Source organism: Podarcis filfolensis (genome assembly GCF_964270895.1).
Source record: "Podarcis filfolensis genome assembly, chromosome: 4".
NCBI classification, from domain to species: domain Eukaryota; kingdom Metazoa; phylum Chordata; class Lepidosauria; order Squamata; family Lacertidae; genus Podarcis; species Podarcis filfolensis.
Window position 1 is genome coordinate 21,601,899 of NC_139607.1, and position 13,528 is coordinate 21,615,426.

At 47.2% G+C, this 13,528-nt stretch overlaps 2 protein-coding genes across 13 annotated transcripts in view; one reads left to right on the forward strand and one right to left on the reverse strand.

The window, feature by feature from the left end:
• The window catches only part of LOC310761253 (uncharacterized protein), a gene marked incomplete at its 5' end in the record, with an annotated part of 33,536 nt that extends 22,890 nt beyond the window's left edge, over window positions 1-10,646 (reverse strand). For 9 of the 12 annotated variants that reach the window (XR_014547267.1, XR_014547268.1, XR_014547270.1 and 6 more), the window contains 3 exons: window positions 4,792-4,871; window positions 7,272-7,336; window positions 10,434-10,646. Coding sequence is in view for 5 of the 12 variants with exons in the window: in XM_083611166.1 (XP_083467292.1) it covers window positions 4,792-4,871; window positions 7,272-7,336; window positions 10,434-10,646 (358 nt within the window). The remainder of the gene's footprint in view (window positions 1-4,791; window positions 4,872-7,271; window positions 7,337-10,433) is intronic. The other 3 variants (XR_014547269.1, XR_014547272.1, XR_014547273.1) reach the window with 3 other exon arrangements.
• Window positions 10,647-10,679: 33 nt separating this feature from the next.
• Window positions 10,680-13,528, forward strand: part of UBAC2 (UBA domain containing 2) — a 78,999-nt gene continuing 76,150 nt past the window's right edge. Inside the window, exon 1 of the mRNA XM_083610972.1 lies at window positions 10,680-10,814. Within this exon, the coding sequence (XP_083467098.1) occupies window positions 10,784-10,814 (31 nt within the window). The 5' untranslated portion in view covers window positions 10,680-10,783. The remainder of the gene's footprint in view (window positions 10,815-13,528) is intronic.

Consider the following 13,528-nt stretch of genomic DNA (forward strand, 5'->3'; position numbering starts at 1 on the left):
CCCGATCAGAAGGTCGGTGGTTCGAATCCCCGTGACGGGGTGAGCTCCCGTTGCTCAGTCCCTGGTCCTGCCAACCTAGCAGTTTGAAAGCACATCAAAGTGCAAGTAGATAAATAGGTACCGCTCCGGTGGGAAGGTAAACGGTGTTTCTGTGCGCTGCTCTGGTTCGCCAGAAGCGGCTTAGTCATGCTGGCCACGACCCGGAAGTTGTACGACGGCTCCCTCGGCCAATAAAGCGAGATGAGCGCCGCAACCCCAGAGTCGGCCACGACTGGACCTAATGGTTAGGCGTCCCTTTACCTTTACTATTAAAGGAATCCTAAACACATTTACTTGAGAGTAAGCCCCACTGGGACTTTTTAATTGCTCCACAAGCATAATAGGATTGGGAAGCAGGATTATCTTTAAGACATCAAGAGCTAAGTAGCATAGATTTATCTATGTGTAATTTCAGTTTCCATATCCTAAAAGCTGTTGGTAATTTGGCTTCTAGGTCAGTTCAGCAGGTTAGCGGTATCCTACCTCATGAATGAGATAAAATACCGTATTTTTCTCTCTATAACACTCACATTTTTTCTCCTAAAAAGTAAGGGGAAATGTCTGTGCGTGTTATTGAGCGAATGTGTGGTCCCTGGAGCCAACTGACCAGAGTACAGGGGAAAAAATCAGGCAAAAATCAGATTGCGCGGAGGAGGGAAGGCTAAAGAGAGGAGGTTGCTGCTTTCCTGCATTCTGCCTTAGGGTCTTACTGCCCACCCTCTTCTGTTTTCGGTTGCTGTGTTTGCTCAAACGCAACAAAGAGCAGGGAAATCCCCTGCCCTTCTGGCAAGCAGAGGGGAAAGGAAAGGATCGTGTCCTTCCTTCTAATTCCTTCCTAGTTACACTGCCCGCAGGCTCCAGCCCACCCGGCTCAGGTTCCGTCGGCTAGGAGCACAGCCGACAGCCACCACCTCCTCCTCTCCGTGCTCTGGTGCTGCTGCTGCTGCGTCCAGCATTCTAGGGACTCGCAGGCAGCCGGAAAACATGCAGGTGGGAGAGTGAGAGAGAGAGGGCTGGCTTGGGTGGCTGCGTGGGGGGAAACCTTTGCCTTCCTTTCCTCCCTCCCGTTAAACCCCTCTCCTGCATTCTTAGCCAGCTGCTTCTCTGCACACCTCTCTCATGCTCCTTGTCCTTTCTGTGTTTTTCCTTCCCTCCCCACTTAAAACGTTAAAGACCAACTAAGTTAGTTCTTGGTATGAGCTTTCGTGTGCATGCACACTTCGTCAGATACACTGAAACAGAAGTTGCCAGATCCTTCTATATAGTGAGAAGGTGGGGAGGGGTATTACTCAGAAGGGTGGTGGGAATGGGTGGTTGGCAGATAGCTGAGATGAGCCTGTTGACGGCTCTTAACGACTGCAATAGGTCTTACAGGAAAAAGCAAGGGGTGAGAAGGTGAAAAATGGCTTTGTCATGTATAATGAGATAAGAATCCAATGTCTTTGTTCAGACCAGGTCTCTCCATGGTTTTAAGTTTGGTAATGAGTTGCAATTCAGCAGCTTCTCTTTCCAGTCTATTTCTGAAATTCCTTTGTAGTAATACAGCTACTTTGAGATCTTGTATAGAATGTCCTGGGAGATTGAAGTGTTCTCCTACTGGTTTCTCTGTCTTGTGATTCTTGATGTCCGATTTATGTCCGTTTATTCTTTGGCGTAAGGTTTGGCCTGTTTGTCCAATATAGAGAGCTGAGGGACACTGTTGGCATTTGATGGCATATACAATGTTAGACGATGAGCAATTAAATAGTCCCGAGATGGTATGTGTGATGTTGTTGGGGCCAGTAATGGTGTTGTCCGGGTGTATGTGGCAGCAAAGTTGGCATCTGGGTTTATTGCAAGCTCTGGTGCCAGTGTCCGTGTTACGTCTGGTTGTAGTATTATTGTGGGTTAGGAGTTGTTTAAGATTGGGTGGCTGTCTGTAGGCAATGAAAGGTCTTCCTCCCAGAGCTTGAGAAAGAGAACTGTCATTGTCCAGGAGAGGTTGTAGATCTCTGATGATGCGTTGTACTGTTTTGACTTGGGAGCTGTATGTGATGACTAGAGGTGTTCTGTTATTTTCTTTTTTGGGTCTGTCTTGCAGCAAGTTCTCTCTGGGTATCTGTCTGGCTCTGTTGATCTGTTGTCTAACTTCATCTGCTGGGTATTTTAGTTCTAAAAAGGTTTGCTGTAGATCTCTTAGGTGAGAGTCTCTGTCTGTAGAATTGGAACAGATACGGCTGTAACGTAGTGCCTGGCTATATACAATGGACTGTTTGGTATGTTTGGGATGGTAGCTAGAGGCATGTAGATATGTTTGTCGGTCAGTTGGTTTACGGTATAAGGTGGTGTCTATGCGTCCATCCTGTATTTTTATAGTAGTGTCCAAAAAATGTATTTCTTGCATAGATTGATTCATTGTTAGGTTGATTGTGGGGTGAAAATCATTGAATTTCTGGTGGAAGGTGTCCAGGGTCTGTTGACCATGTGTCCAGATGATAAAAATATCGTCAATGTATCGCAGGTACAAGAGAGGTTTGAGTGGGTAGGAGTTTAGGAAACGTTGTTCTAAATCTGCCATGAAGATGTTGGCATACTGTGGGGCCATGCGGGTGCCCATTGCTGTGCCGCTGATCTGAAGGAACAGGTCATCACCGAATTTGAAGTTGTTGTGGGTAAGGACAAATTGGCAGAGTTTGGTGGCAAAGTCCGCTGTGGTTTTGTCTGAAATGGTGTTCCTTATAGCTTGTAAACCATCGTTGTGTGGGATGTTGGTATACAGAGATTCCACATCCATAGTAGCTAGTATAGTGTTGTTGGGAAGATTATTTAAAGATTGTACTTTCCTCAGAAAATCTGTGGTGTCACGTACACCACACGAAAGCTCATACCAAGAACTAACTTAGTTGGTCTTTAAGGTGCTACTGGAAAGAAATTTTTTTTTTTTGTTTTGACTATGGCAGACCAACACGGCTACCTATCTGTCACTTAAAACGTGGTTACAAAGCACGGATCCACATGGATCCTCAGGATCTTTGCATTGGGTCACCCCAAATTCACTATCAGATCACATAGCATGTCCATGGCTACAGCCTGCACCAAAAAAATCACGCACCCACTGTTGCCTGGGGCCACAATGGTGCAAAAACGTGGTTACAAAGCACAGGTCCACATGGATTCTCAGGATTTTTGCATTGGGCTACCCCAAACTCACCATCAAATCGCATGTCTGTGGCCACAGCATGAAGCACAAAAATGATACATCCACTGTTTCATTCAGAATTTTTTTTTAATTGTTTTCCTCCTCTAAAAACTATGTGTGTGTTATGGTCAGGTGCGTGTTATTGAGCAAAAAATACGGTACATTCTTGTTAGCTGCAGTGGCTGGTGCCCATTGGTACTAGTAGAGTGGAAGACAGGGATGTCAACAGTAGGTGGCGCCAGGGTCAACTAATTCCACCTTTGCTCCCATTCTCTTCCAGCTGAGTTCCAGAAGTCTAAGGAGGAGAAAGCTGACAGGCACACTCCCCTGAGGGCTGACTGGTTCTCAAGGGAACGTATTAAAAAGTATGCTATGTTGTGTATAAAAAGACTAGGCTCTGCTGCTAAGTTCTTCAACTGTGTCATACATATATTGTGCTTACGTCCCTGCTCTTTTACAGATGGTTGTTAAAATATGCAGGATTCATGCAACACTCATTATTTAATTTGAGATCCACCTTACAAAAAATAATAATGATTTCATTCAAAGCTTATTTGTAATGCATTTATCATAAAATGCTTAAACTTTCTTAGGAGTCTGACACAGACATTATAGACTTGAATGTAGTTTCTTACTAGACTACAACTATGTATTTTGAGAGGTATAAAGCTTATTTTAAATTGTTCTAATATGCGAAGACTGAGAGGTGAGCGGAATTGTTGTTTGTTTGTTGTTACTACTACTATTGAGTTGCCTTGCCTTTGCATGAAGTCTTGGGTTTACAATTTTGGGAGAGGGGAGACTGCAGCACTGGGAAGAGGGCAGGCTGGTGAGGCCCCCTAGACTTAGATACCCGAGTTGCCCTGCCCTCACATGAAGTCTTGGGCTTGCAATTTTAGGGGGGGGGAACTGCCCACTGGGGATCGGGAGGTCTGGCGAGGCCCCCTAGATTTAGAGGCCCTAGGCTTCAGCCTACTTTAAAAAAAAAGGACCCCTGACTGTTAGGGTCCAGTTGCGGACAACTCTGGGGTTGCAGCGCTCATCTCGCTTTACTGGCCGAGGGAGCTGGCGTTTCCGGGTCATGTGGCCAGCATGACTAAGCCGCTTCTGGTGAACCAAAGCAGTGCATGGAAACGCTGTTTACCTTCCCCGCCGGAGTGGTACCTATTTATCTACTTATCTATTTATCTACTTGCACTTTGATGTGCTTTCGAACTGCTAGATGGGCAGGAGCTGGGACTGCAGAACGGGAGCTCACCCAGTCATGGGGATTCAAACTGCCAACCTTCTGATCGGCAAGCCCTAGGCTCTGTGGTTTAGACCACAGCGCCACCCGCTTAGCCTACTTAGCCTATACATAAATCCGGCACTGTCCAAAACAGCCTTTCAGAATCAGTAGTGCTATCCCAGACTAAATGATTCAAGGACTGTAGTAGCCACAATCACATGGTGGCATTATGCAACCCTGTTAGAAACAAGCCACGCATTCCAATAGTGCAGTAAGACCTGCACCAGCAGTTGACAATTCCAGGAGGCTGAACAGCCTTACCATCATTGCCTTCCCGAACATTTACCTTTTTCTGTTGTCAGCTTTCTCTGGAGAGATGTGGGAGCCAGCTGTATAGCATCTATCCCTCCATTCTGAACCAGGCTCCTAAAAACCAGTACCAGAAACTTTATTGCTGGTTAACTCTTGTTTTGTTTTGTATTTTATGTTCTTAAGAAGATAATAATAATAATAACAATAATAACAATAATAACAACAACAACAACAACAACAACAATAATAATAATAATAATAATAATTTTTATTATGTTATGTCCTGCCCATAAATAACAAAAGTCTTTAAGGAGTGAAATTTGCTTCTTGACTCTCTGTGTAACACAATTACCATGAGCAGAACCGGATCTTCACTGCTGCAATTATACAAGTGTCAAAAGCAGGGCAAGAGGCCACTGTGAAGCCTCATCTGCTTGGTCCATTGTACTGAGAAGTACCAGCTTTTGTTTCCAGAATGCCTCTGAACAGCTATTCACGAACATCTGCAGCCGTGTCATGAAACTGCCAGTTGATTGTGTCACTGGACCGGGGAATTGTTTTGATGCTATACTCAGCAGCAGACATCAACTGTTAACAATAATTGCATTAAAGCTTAGGGCTGCTTCCCTTTGGTATCCCAACAATAAACAAAAACTTGTGTATGCCTTATGCACCTCCGGGAGCAGCCTCTAGAGGGAGATATTTGTGATACTAGAGTGTGTTCTGGAAGCCAGAGGATCATGGGTTGGTGAGGAGTTATTTTGGAGGCAGGGCATGTGATTGTAACAGACAGAGTTGCCTTCTCTCTTGTTGATTAGTAAAAGTTGTTTTCATAAACTGGATCACTGCCGTATGTATGGAATAATGTGGCTGCCTGTAACTGGAGTATGCCGTAAAGCAGGGTGGCAAGATAAAAGTCAAGGCTCAGCACTTTTAAATCAGACCCTCCAAGTGTACTTATTTTCCAGGGATGTCCTTGATTTAGAGAAGCCGTCCTGGTTTCTGATTTGATCTTTGAATGTCCCACTTTTTCTTAGGCTGTCCCTATTTAAATTGGGAAAAGGGTATGACATTATCCGACCCCCAAGCTGTCTGAAGGCAATCCTGCATAGGGAAGTTTTTTTAATGTTTGATGTTTTATTGTGTTTTTATATATGTTGGAAGCTGCCCACAGTGGCTAGGGCAACCCAGTAAGATGTGCGGGATATAAAATAAGTAGTAAAATTATTGTTATGGAATGGGACGTCCCTATTTTCATCAGAGAAATGTTGGAGGGTATGCTAATAGTTGTGCAGAAGAGGAATTTGAGGTGTGGCTCGCATGACAAGCTACACCTGCTGACATTTTTCTACACTGCTATTGCACTCTTTTTCACCTGATCACCCAGCTACAATATTTTAATATTATACTTTATTGGAAGTATGCCCAGCTCACCTCTTTAGAAGCACTTCTGGGTTAAGACTGCAATTCTCTGTATACCTCCTACAAAGTATGAGTCACAAATTTCAAGAGTAGCAAATCTGGACACATTTATACTGAAAAGCATCATTTTGTACTTTGTCCTTGTTATGTACTGAGTTGAATAGGATCCAAACTGCAGCAGTCTGATTGGTCCTAGAACAATAGGATCCAAAAGGCAGCAGTCTGATTGGTCCTAGAACAATAGGATTCAGAATGCAGCAGTCTGATTGGTCCTAGAACAATGCAGCAGTATGATTGGTTGGCAGGAACCACCCAATCATGCTCCAGATAGAAGTGAATCCACAACCTGATTGGCTTACAGTAGAATTCCGGAATTAGCCAATCATGTGCAGCCCATTGTGTAAATAATGTATATAAAGCAGATACTTTGAGGGGACTTTCATTCATTCCTCCTCACCACTATGAGCTGAATAAAGAGCATGAAATCACTTTGCGACTCTGAGTATATTTCAGTCCTGCTGTCCACATGGAGGGAATTCCATAATTTAACTAGATCCTAAGGACATAAGAAAAACCCTGCTGGGTAACACCAAAGTCTCACCTAGCTCAGCATCCTCTTATCAGTGGCTAACCAGATGCCTATGGGATGCCCCCAAGCATGAATTCCCATTCATCATGATGGAAATAAAATAAAAAGGCTTCTTCACACTAGTTCCAGGAAGTTCAGAAAACATTCAGCACTTTGCTGCTATTATGGCTAATGACAGGGCCTCATTTACTCAGCAGCTCCATGTTTTAAGGCTTTAAGGGAAAGCAGTAGGAGGCGGCGGATTATGGGAGCTGGAGGGAAGATATGAAGAGTTAGGTTTAGAACATTCAGGAAGATTATTAGCTCAGAATATGCTCTCCCACTGTTAAAGCACCCCTCAAAACTCAAGTATATCCTTACTGTTATTTATGATAAACTAGCTATTACACCCCAACGCATGGCCTTATTGTGTGGGAGTAGAAATACGCTGGAATTGTGTGGGAAATACGTTTGGAGGTTACTAAGCACCATTACTTTAGATCTTCTGAAAATATGGTACCTACCTCCACCCAAGTCCAAAGGTTACTGCTTTGACAAATAAATGCAGCCATATCCTCTTAATGCGTACCTAGAAGAAAATATTTAAGAGCTTAATGTGCTTACTTCCAATTAAATGTGCATAGGATCACTGCTTTTGTTATTTTACTCAGTCCAAAAAGTAAATTGCTACTATAATACATACTCTGCATTTATACGGCACATTTCTGAAGTAGGTAATCCTTACAACCACCCTGCAAAGTGGTCAGTATCATTAACCCCATTTTAATTATTACATGGTATTTGGCCTCAATCCTGAGATGCAAGCTTAGCTACACCTTCACAGTATAATTCATCCAGATCTATTGTTCATAAATGCAAATTATAATCCATATTTCAGCTATAAGCAAACATCAGAAGAGTGGAGGGGATTTATTTATTTATTTATTTATTGTTTTTTGCTTTACCATTCCTTAACTATGTAGCCTGTCAATGCAACAGGTTGGTTAAAGATATTAAGGCATTTAAAGAGATCTTTAGCATGCTCCAGTGTGTGTGTGCATGCACTAACTCCGTGTTAGTGTTTGGTGTGTAGAACAAACATACGTGGCAACTGAAGATTTGTTCACTATAAAAGCTCTGTGGCTGGAATCCTATATACCGTATTTTTCGCTCTATAGGACGCACTTTTTCCCCTCCAAAAATGAAGGGGAAATGTGTGTGCGTCCTATGGAGCGAATGCAGGCTCCCTGGCTTCAGCGATAGCAAGGCAAAGCCTCCGAAGCCTGCGCTCCGGAGGCTTTGCGTTGCTTCCGCTGAAGCCAGGAGAGTCTGCTCTTTGAGGCTGGCGGTGGGGAAAGCAGCGCTTCCCCCATCGCCAGCCCCAGAGATCGGGGAGCAGCGGGAAGGCGAGCGATGCCTTCCCGCTACTCTCCAACCCGGGTTTGAGGCTGGCGGTGGGGAAAGCAGCGCTTTCCCCATCGCCAGCCCCAGAGATCGGGGGGCAGCGGGAAGGCGAGCGATGCCTTCCCGCTACTCTCCAACCCGGGTTTGAGGCTGGCGGTGGGGAAAGCAGCGCTTTCCCCATCGCCAGCCCCAGAGATTGGGGGGCAGCGGGAAGGCGTGCGACGCCTTCCCGCTACTCTCCAACCCGGGTTGGAGGCTGGCGGTGGGGAAAGCAGCGCTTTCCCCATCGCCAGCCCCAGAGATTGGGGGGCAGCGGGAAGGCGTGTGACGCCTTCCCGCTACTCTCCAACCCGGGTTGGAGGCTGGCGGTGGGGAAAGCAGCGCTTCCCCCATCGCCAGCCCCAGAGATCGGGGGGCAGCGGGAAGGCAGCGACGCCTTCCCGCTACTCTCCAACCCGGGTTTGAGGCTGGCGGTGGGGAAAGCAGCGCTTCCCCCATCGCCAGCCCCAGAGATTGGGGGGCAGCGGGAAGGCAGCGATGCCTTCCCGCTACTCTCCAACCCGGGTTTGAGGCTGGCGGTGGGGAAAGCAGCGCTTCCCCCATCGCCAGCCCCAGAGATTGGGGGGCAGCGGGAAGGCAGCGATGCCTTCCCGCTACTCTCCAACCCGGGTTTGAGGCTGGCGGTGGGGAAAGCAGCGCTTCCCCCATCGCCAGCCCCAGAGATTGGGGGGCAGCGGGAAGGCGTGCGACGCCTTCCCGCTACTCTCCAACCCTCCTGTGGGCTTTTGGGGGAGATGGGGGAATTCCCCCACCTCCCGCAAAAGCAGGCAAAAGCCGCGTGCTCTTTAAAGGGGCTCCGTGGCTTCTGCTGGCTTTTCTAGGAGGAAAGCCTTTAAAGAGCGCACAGCTCTTGGGGGCTTTTCCCCAAGGAGGGTGAAGGGACTGACTGGCCGAGTCCGTCCCTTCTCCCTCCTGTGGGCTTTTGCGGGAGATGGGGGAATTCCCCCACCTCCCGCAAAAGCCGTGCGCTCTTTAAAGGAGCTCCGCGGCTTTGCTGGCTTTTCTAGGAATTCCCCCACCTCCTAGAAAAGCCCGCAGGAGCCGCGCAGCCTTTAAAGAGCGAGCGGTTCTTGGGGGCTTTTCCCCAAGGAGGGAGAAGGGACTGACGGGCCGTTTCAGTCCCTTCTCCCTCCTGGTCGAAAAGCCCGCAGGAGTCACGCGGGGCTCCTGTGGGCTTTTGCGGGAGGTGGGGGAATTCCGCCACCTCCCGCAAAAGCAGGGAGAAGGTCTTGGAGTAGCGCACAGGCTGCGTGCAGCCTGTCCACTGCTCCCAGAGCTGGGGGGGGAAATCATATTTTTTCCTTGATTTCCCCCCTGAAAACTACGTGCGTCCTATGGTCCGGTGCGTCCAATCGTGCGAAAAATACGGTACTCGATACTGAACTCATTCTTTGAGTGTGAATCCTTTTATCAGCAAGCTCGGAGGAACCCAAAGATTTGCAGAAGTACAAAAACTCTTGCAGTCGGCTGGGGGGAAATCTGACAGGGATAGATCCCCCAAAACAGACCAACGAGGAATAAGTATACTCAGCTGCCATGGCATGCTGGCTGAAGGATGGGGAGGGAAATTGAGTGGAGTATTGTGAAAAAAGGCATGGCTGCTCGGCACCTTGCACAGGAGCACTCTGCACTGCAACACTTTGTTGCAGGCCCCATTTGTCCTATATTATACTTTTAATTCAGCTGAACTCACAGCCCAAACTATTGAAGATTCAGAAGCAAGTACCACCGACTGCAACGGACTACACAGTATTCAGCTAACCTTTACTCACTGGGAGACCCACTGACTTAAGTTAGGGTCCATGATTCCCAATTGAAAAGTTGGTTGAAGACCACCCCACTGAAACTTCCTACAAACGCAGCCTTAATAGCCAAAGTAAACATGACTGGATCACCAGTTTAAAAAGCCTTTTATATCAAACGCAAGACTTTTTTCCTCCTGGCAGGTGCTCATGGAGGTCTCTTGGGCGGCGGTGCCCCTGGAAGGGGACTGCAAAAAGAGCATGCAGCGGCTCCCCCCCCCAAAAAAAACCCCGCAGCAGGGCTTCCTTCTTCTGAGGTGAAGCGTGGCAATATCCTTCGACACCTAACGCGTGTCCAGAGTCCAAAATGACCGTGCGGACATCCCAATTTTGGGTTGGGATTATAACCCTAACCCCACCCGAGCAAACCACAGCGTCCTCTCCCCCCCCCCCCCCCACGAAACTCTGTGGGACATTTACCGAACCAGGGCCGGGGTAGCGTAGAAAAGCCCCCCCACGAAACAGTGTGTGTGGTGGGGAGGGGGCATTTTGTAGCCGAGAGGCCGCCTGCCCGTCGTGCCTCAGGCCAGGGCGCTTCCCCTCGGGCCGGGGCTGCTTTCTGCTGCCGGGATGCCGCCGCGGCTCCGGCAGGGGGCGCTGCCATGGGGCCTTTCCCGGCCGCCTCTGACCCATCCCGGCCGCCTTAGCTCTCCTCAGGCTCCGGGCCCGGCCGCCGCTGGAGGCTCCTGGGCCTCCTGAGGGAGCAGCGGGCCAGCGAAGGCGTCGCGGCGGCGGGAAGCGAGCGGCAGCGAGGCCTGCGGCCCGGGACCATGTTCACCAGCACCGGCTCCAGCGGGCTGTGTAAGTACCGCTGCCCTGGGTTGGGGGACGGAGGGAAGGGGCAAGGCAGGCGGCCGCCCTCCGGAACCCGGCTCTCCCTTTCCCCTTCCCCGGCTCCGCTCTCCGGGCGCCCGCGCGGAGTCTCCTCCCTCTTCCGCTCTCCTCGGCCCTCCCCAACCCCGAAACCCGCTGGCCGCCACCCGGCGGGGGGACGTTTCCAAGAGCCGCGCAGGCCCGGCCCGACGCTTCGTTAACAAGAAAGGATCACTCCCCCCCGTGTCGCAGTTTTTGCGCGTGTGCACGGCGCCAGCTCGGAACGCGCGTTAGCCGGATCGCGAGTCCGCCTTTAGTGGGTACCTAGAGTCCCAGGAAGTTCGCATTGCAATAATAATAATAATAATAATAATAATAATAATAATAATAGAAGAAGAAGAAGAACTTTTTTCTAGAAAAATAGGTGCAGGTACTCACCATGAAGTTGTTATAGTGTGTGTCACAATTTTTAACCAAAGAAAGAGAGGTGCCTGTACTCACCATGAAGTTGTTACAATAAGTGTCACAATTTTTAACCAAAAAAGTGTCACACTTTTTAACAACAACAAAAAGTGCTGGTACTGCATATCCTTGAGTATCCACTGGGGGGGAAAGTGATGATGATATACTTTTATTATTTATACCCTGCCCATTGGGCTGGATTTCCAACACATATAACACCGTCAAACATAAAAAAAAACTTCCCGATACAGGGCTGCCTTCACATGTCTTCTCAAAGTTCTAAAAGAAAGATCTTGTCGTTGAAAGATGCAACTCTTTGGTTTTTGCTGCAACGGGCTTAACCCTCTGGAATGAGCATATTACTATTATTTATTTTATTTATTGAATGGCTATACTGGCCTTCATTCGAGAATCGCAGGGAGGTTTACAATATCAAAAAACACACAAAACAAAACACAAAAATACATGACATAGTAACAAACGAAAACAGTAACTCCCCACAGTTTAAAAGGCCATAGATTCTCCAATTAAGTGAAGTTCAGAGAGACATACTTCCAAATAAGTGTGCACAGGGTGGCAGCAACACATTTGATTGATTGATTGATTGATTAATTGCCCACCTTTCAACATAAGATCTCAGGGCAGGTTACAGCATTAATAACAATTAACAACTTACAACAGCTATAAAAATAAATACGAGGTGGGTCCTAAAAACATACACTTCAAGTGTTAAAAGCCAGGGGTAAAAAAGTGTGTTATTCCACATTTCCTCCAAGGCAACGCTTATGGTTTCTTCCGTCTTATCTTCAACAGCAGTCCTGTGCAATAAGTTAGGCTGGGACACAGCGATTGGTCTGAAGTCATTCAGTCAGTGTCATCGTTCAGGGAATTGAACCTGAACCTTCCTGCACCTAAAGCTACAATCCTGAAACCTCTAGCACTTAACTTCTGAATAGACAGGGTTAGGATTGTGTTGCAATAATATAACCATCGCAGTGCACTCCCTCCTCACCCTTGACTCACAATGGCCTTAGCAGGGAAATTGTTTCCCACCATGTGTTCATGTTAATAATACGTTGTAAATCTGTGTGTTTTCTATATCTGACTGCATGTAAACGACAGCGCAGAGTGAAACTGTAGAATTCACTTCAACAAGACGTGATGGCCAACAATTTAGATGCCTTTAAAGTGAGACTGGATAATGCTGTCAATAGCTGCTGGTCATGATAAGTGTATACTACTTTCAGGATCAGAAGCAATGTGCCCCAGGATATCATCTGCTGAGGAACAACAGTGAGAAATGGCTGTTGCCCTCATGTCCTGTCTGTGGACTTCTCATAGGCATCTGGCCAGCTGCTGTCGAAAACAGCATGCTAGATTAAAAGGAGCTTTGGTCTTACCCGGGACTGTTTCTAGCTGCACTCAGCTAGTTGAGTTACACATTTTTGTTCTTCCGTTGTGGTTATGGCACAACTGGAGTCTGGACTGTGTAAGAATGAGCTGTGTTGGCCAACTTAATATAGTATAGGGATGTTTTACCTGATGACTGGATGACTTGTAAGAATGTGGGAAGAGCATTAAACCTTAACACGAACTTTCCCTTAACATTCTCCTCTGCCTCCTGTTGCATGAGTTCAAATTCCACCCCTTTACCAGTAGGATACACAGATAATGCACATTAAATAGCACCTGTGGTCGAGACTGCATCAACTAGTTAGAGCAAGACCAAGTATTATTGCAGAGCAGTTGTTGTCCAGTCTCTGAACCCTTGAGTTTAAATCGGGTGGGGAGCTATGGGCTTCATGATATTGTTGAAGTCTAGCTCCCATAACCCCAGCCAACTTGGCCAATAGTCATGCAATATTATGTTGAGCCAGCTTGGCCAATAGCTGTGCAATATTATGTTGAGTTGCATTGCAAAATTATGTGGAGGGCCACAGTTTCCCCACCCCTTGTTTAGATAATTTGGAAAGAGTGCCATATACTCAATATTGTTGTTTTAAAAAGAAGATTGTGATTAGAAATTATATTTAAAATGCTTGCTATTTGTTCAAATTAGGATTCCCCCCCCCTTTAATCCTTTTCATTCAAGTGAAGCGTGGAGTGCTGAACTCTTTCAGTGTAGCAGAGGTGGAGTTCTCTGTTTCTCTTCTGTACCCAACATAGAAAGAGGGCTATTGGAGCAGGCAAGCCCCCTCTTCCCCACCTAGCATAGGAATGCAGTGAGTTGCTGGAGGGGA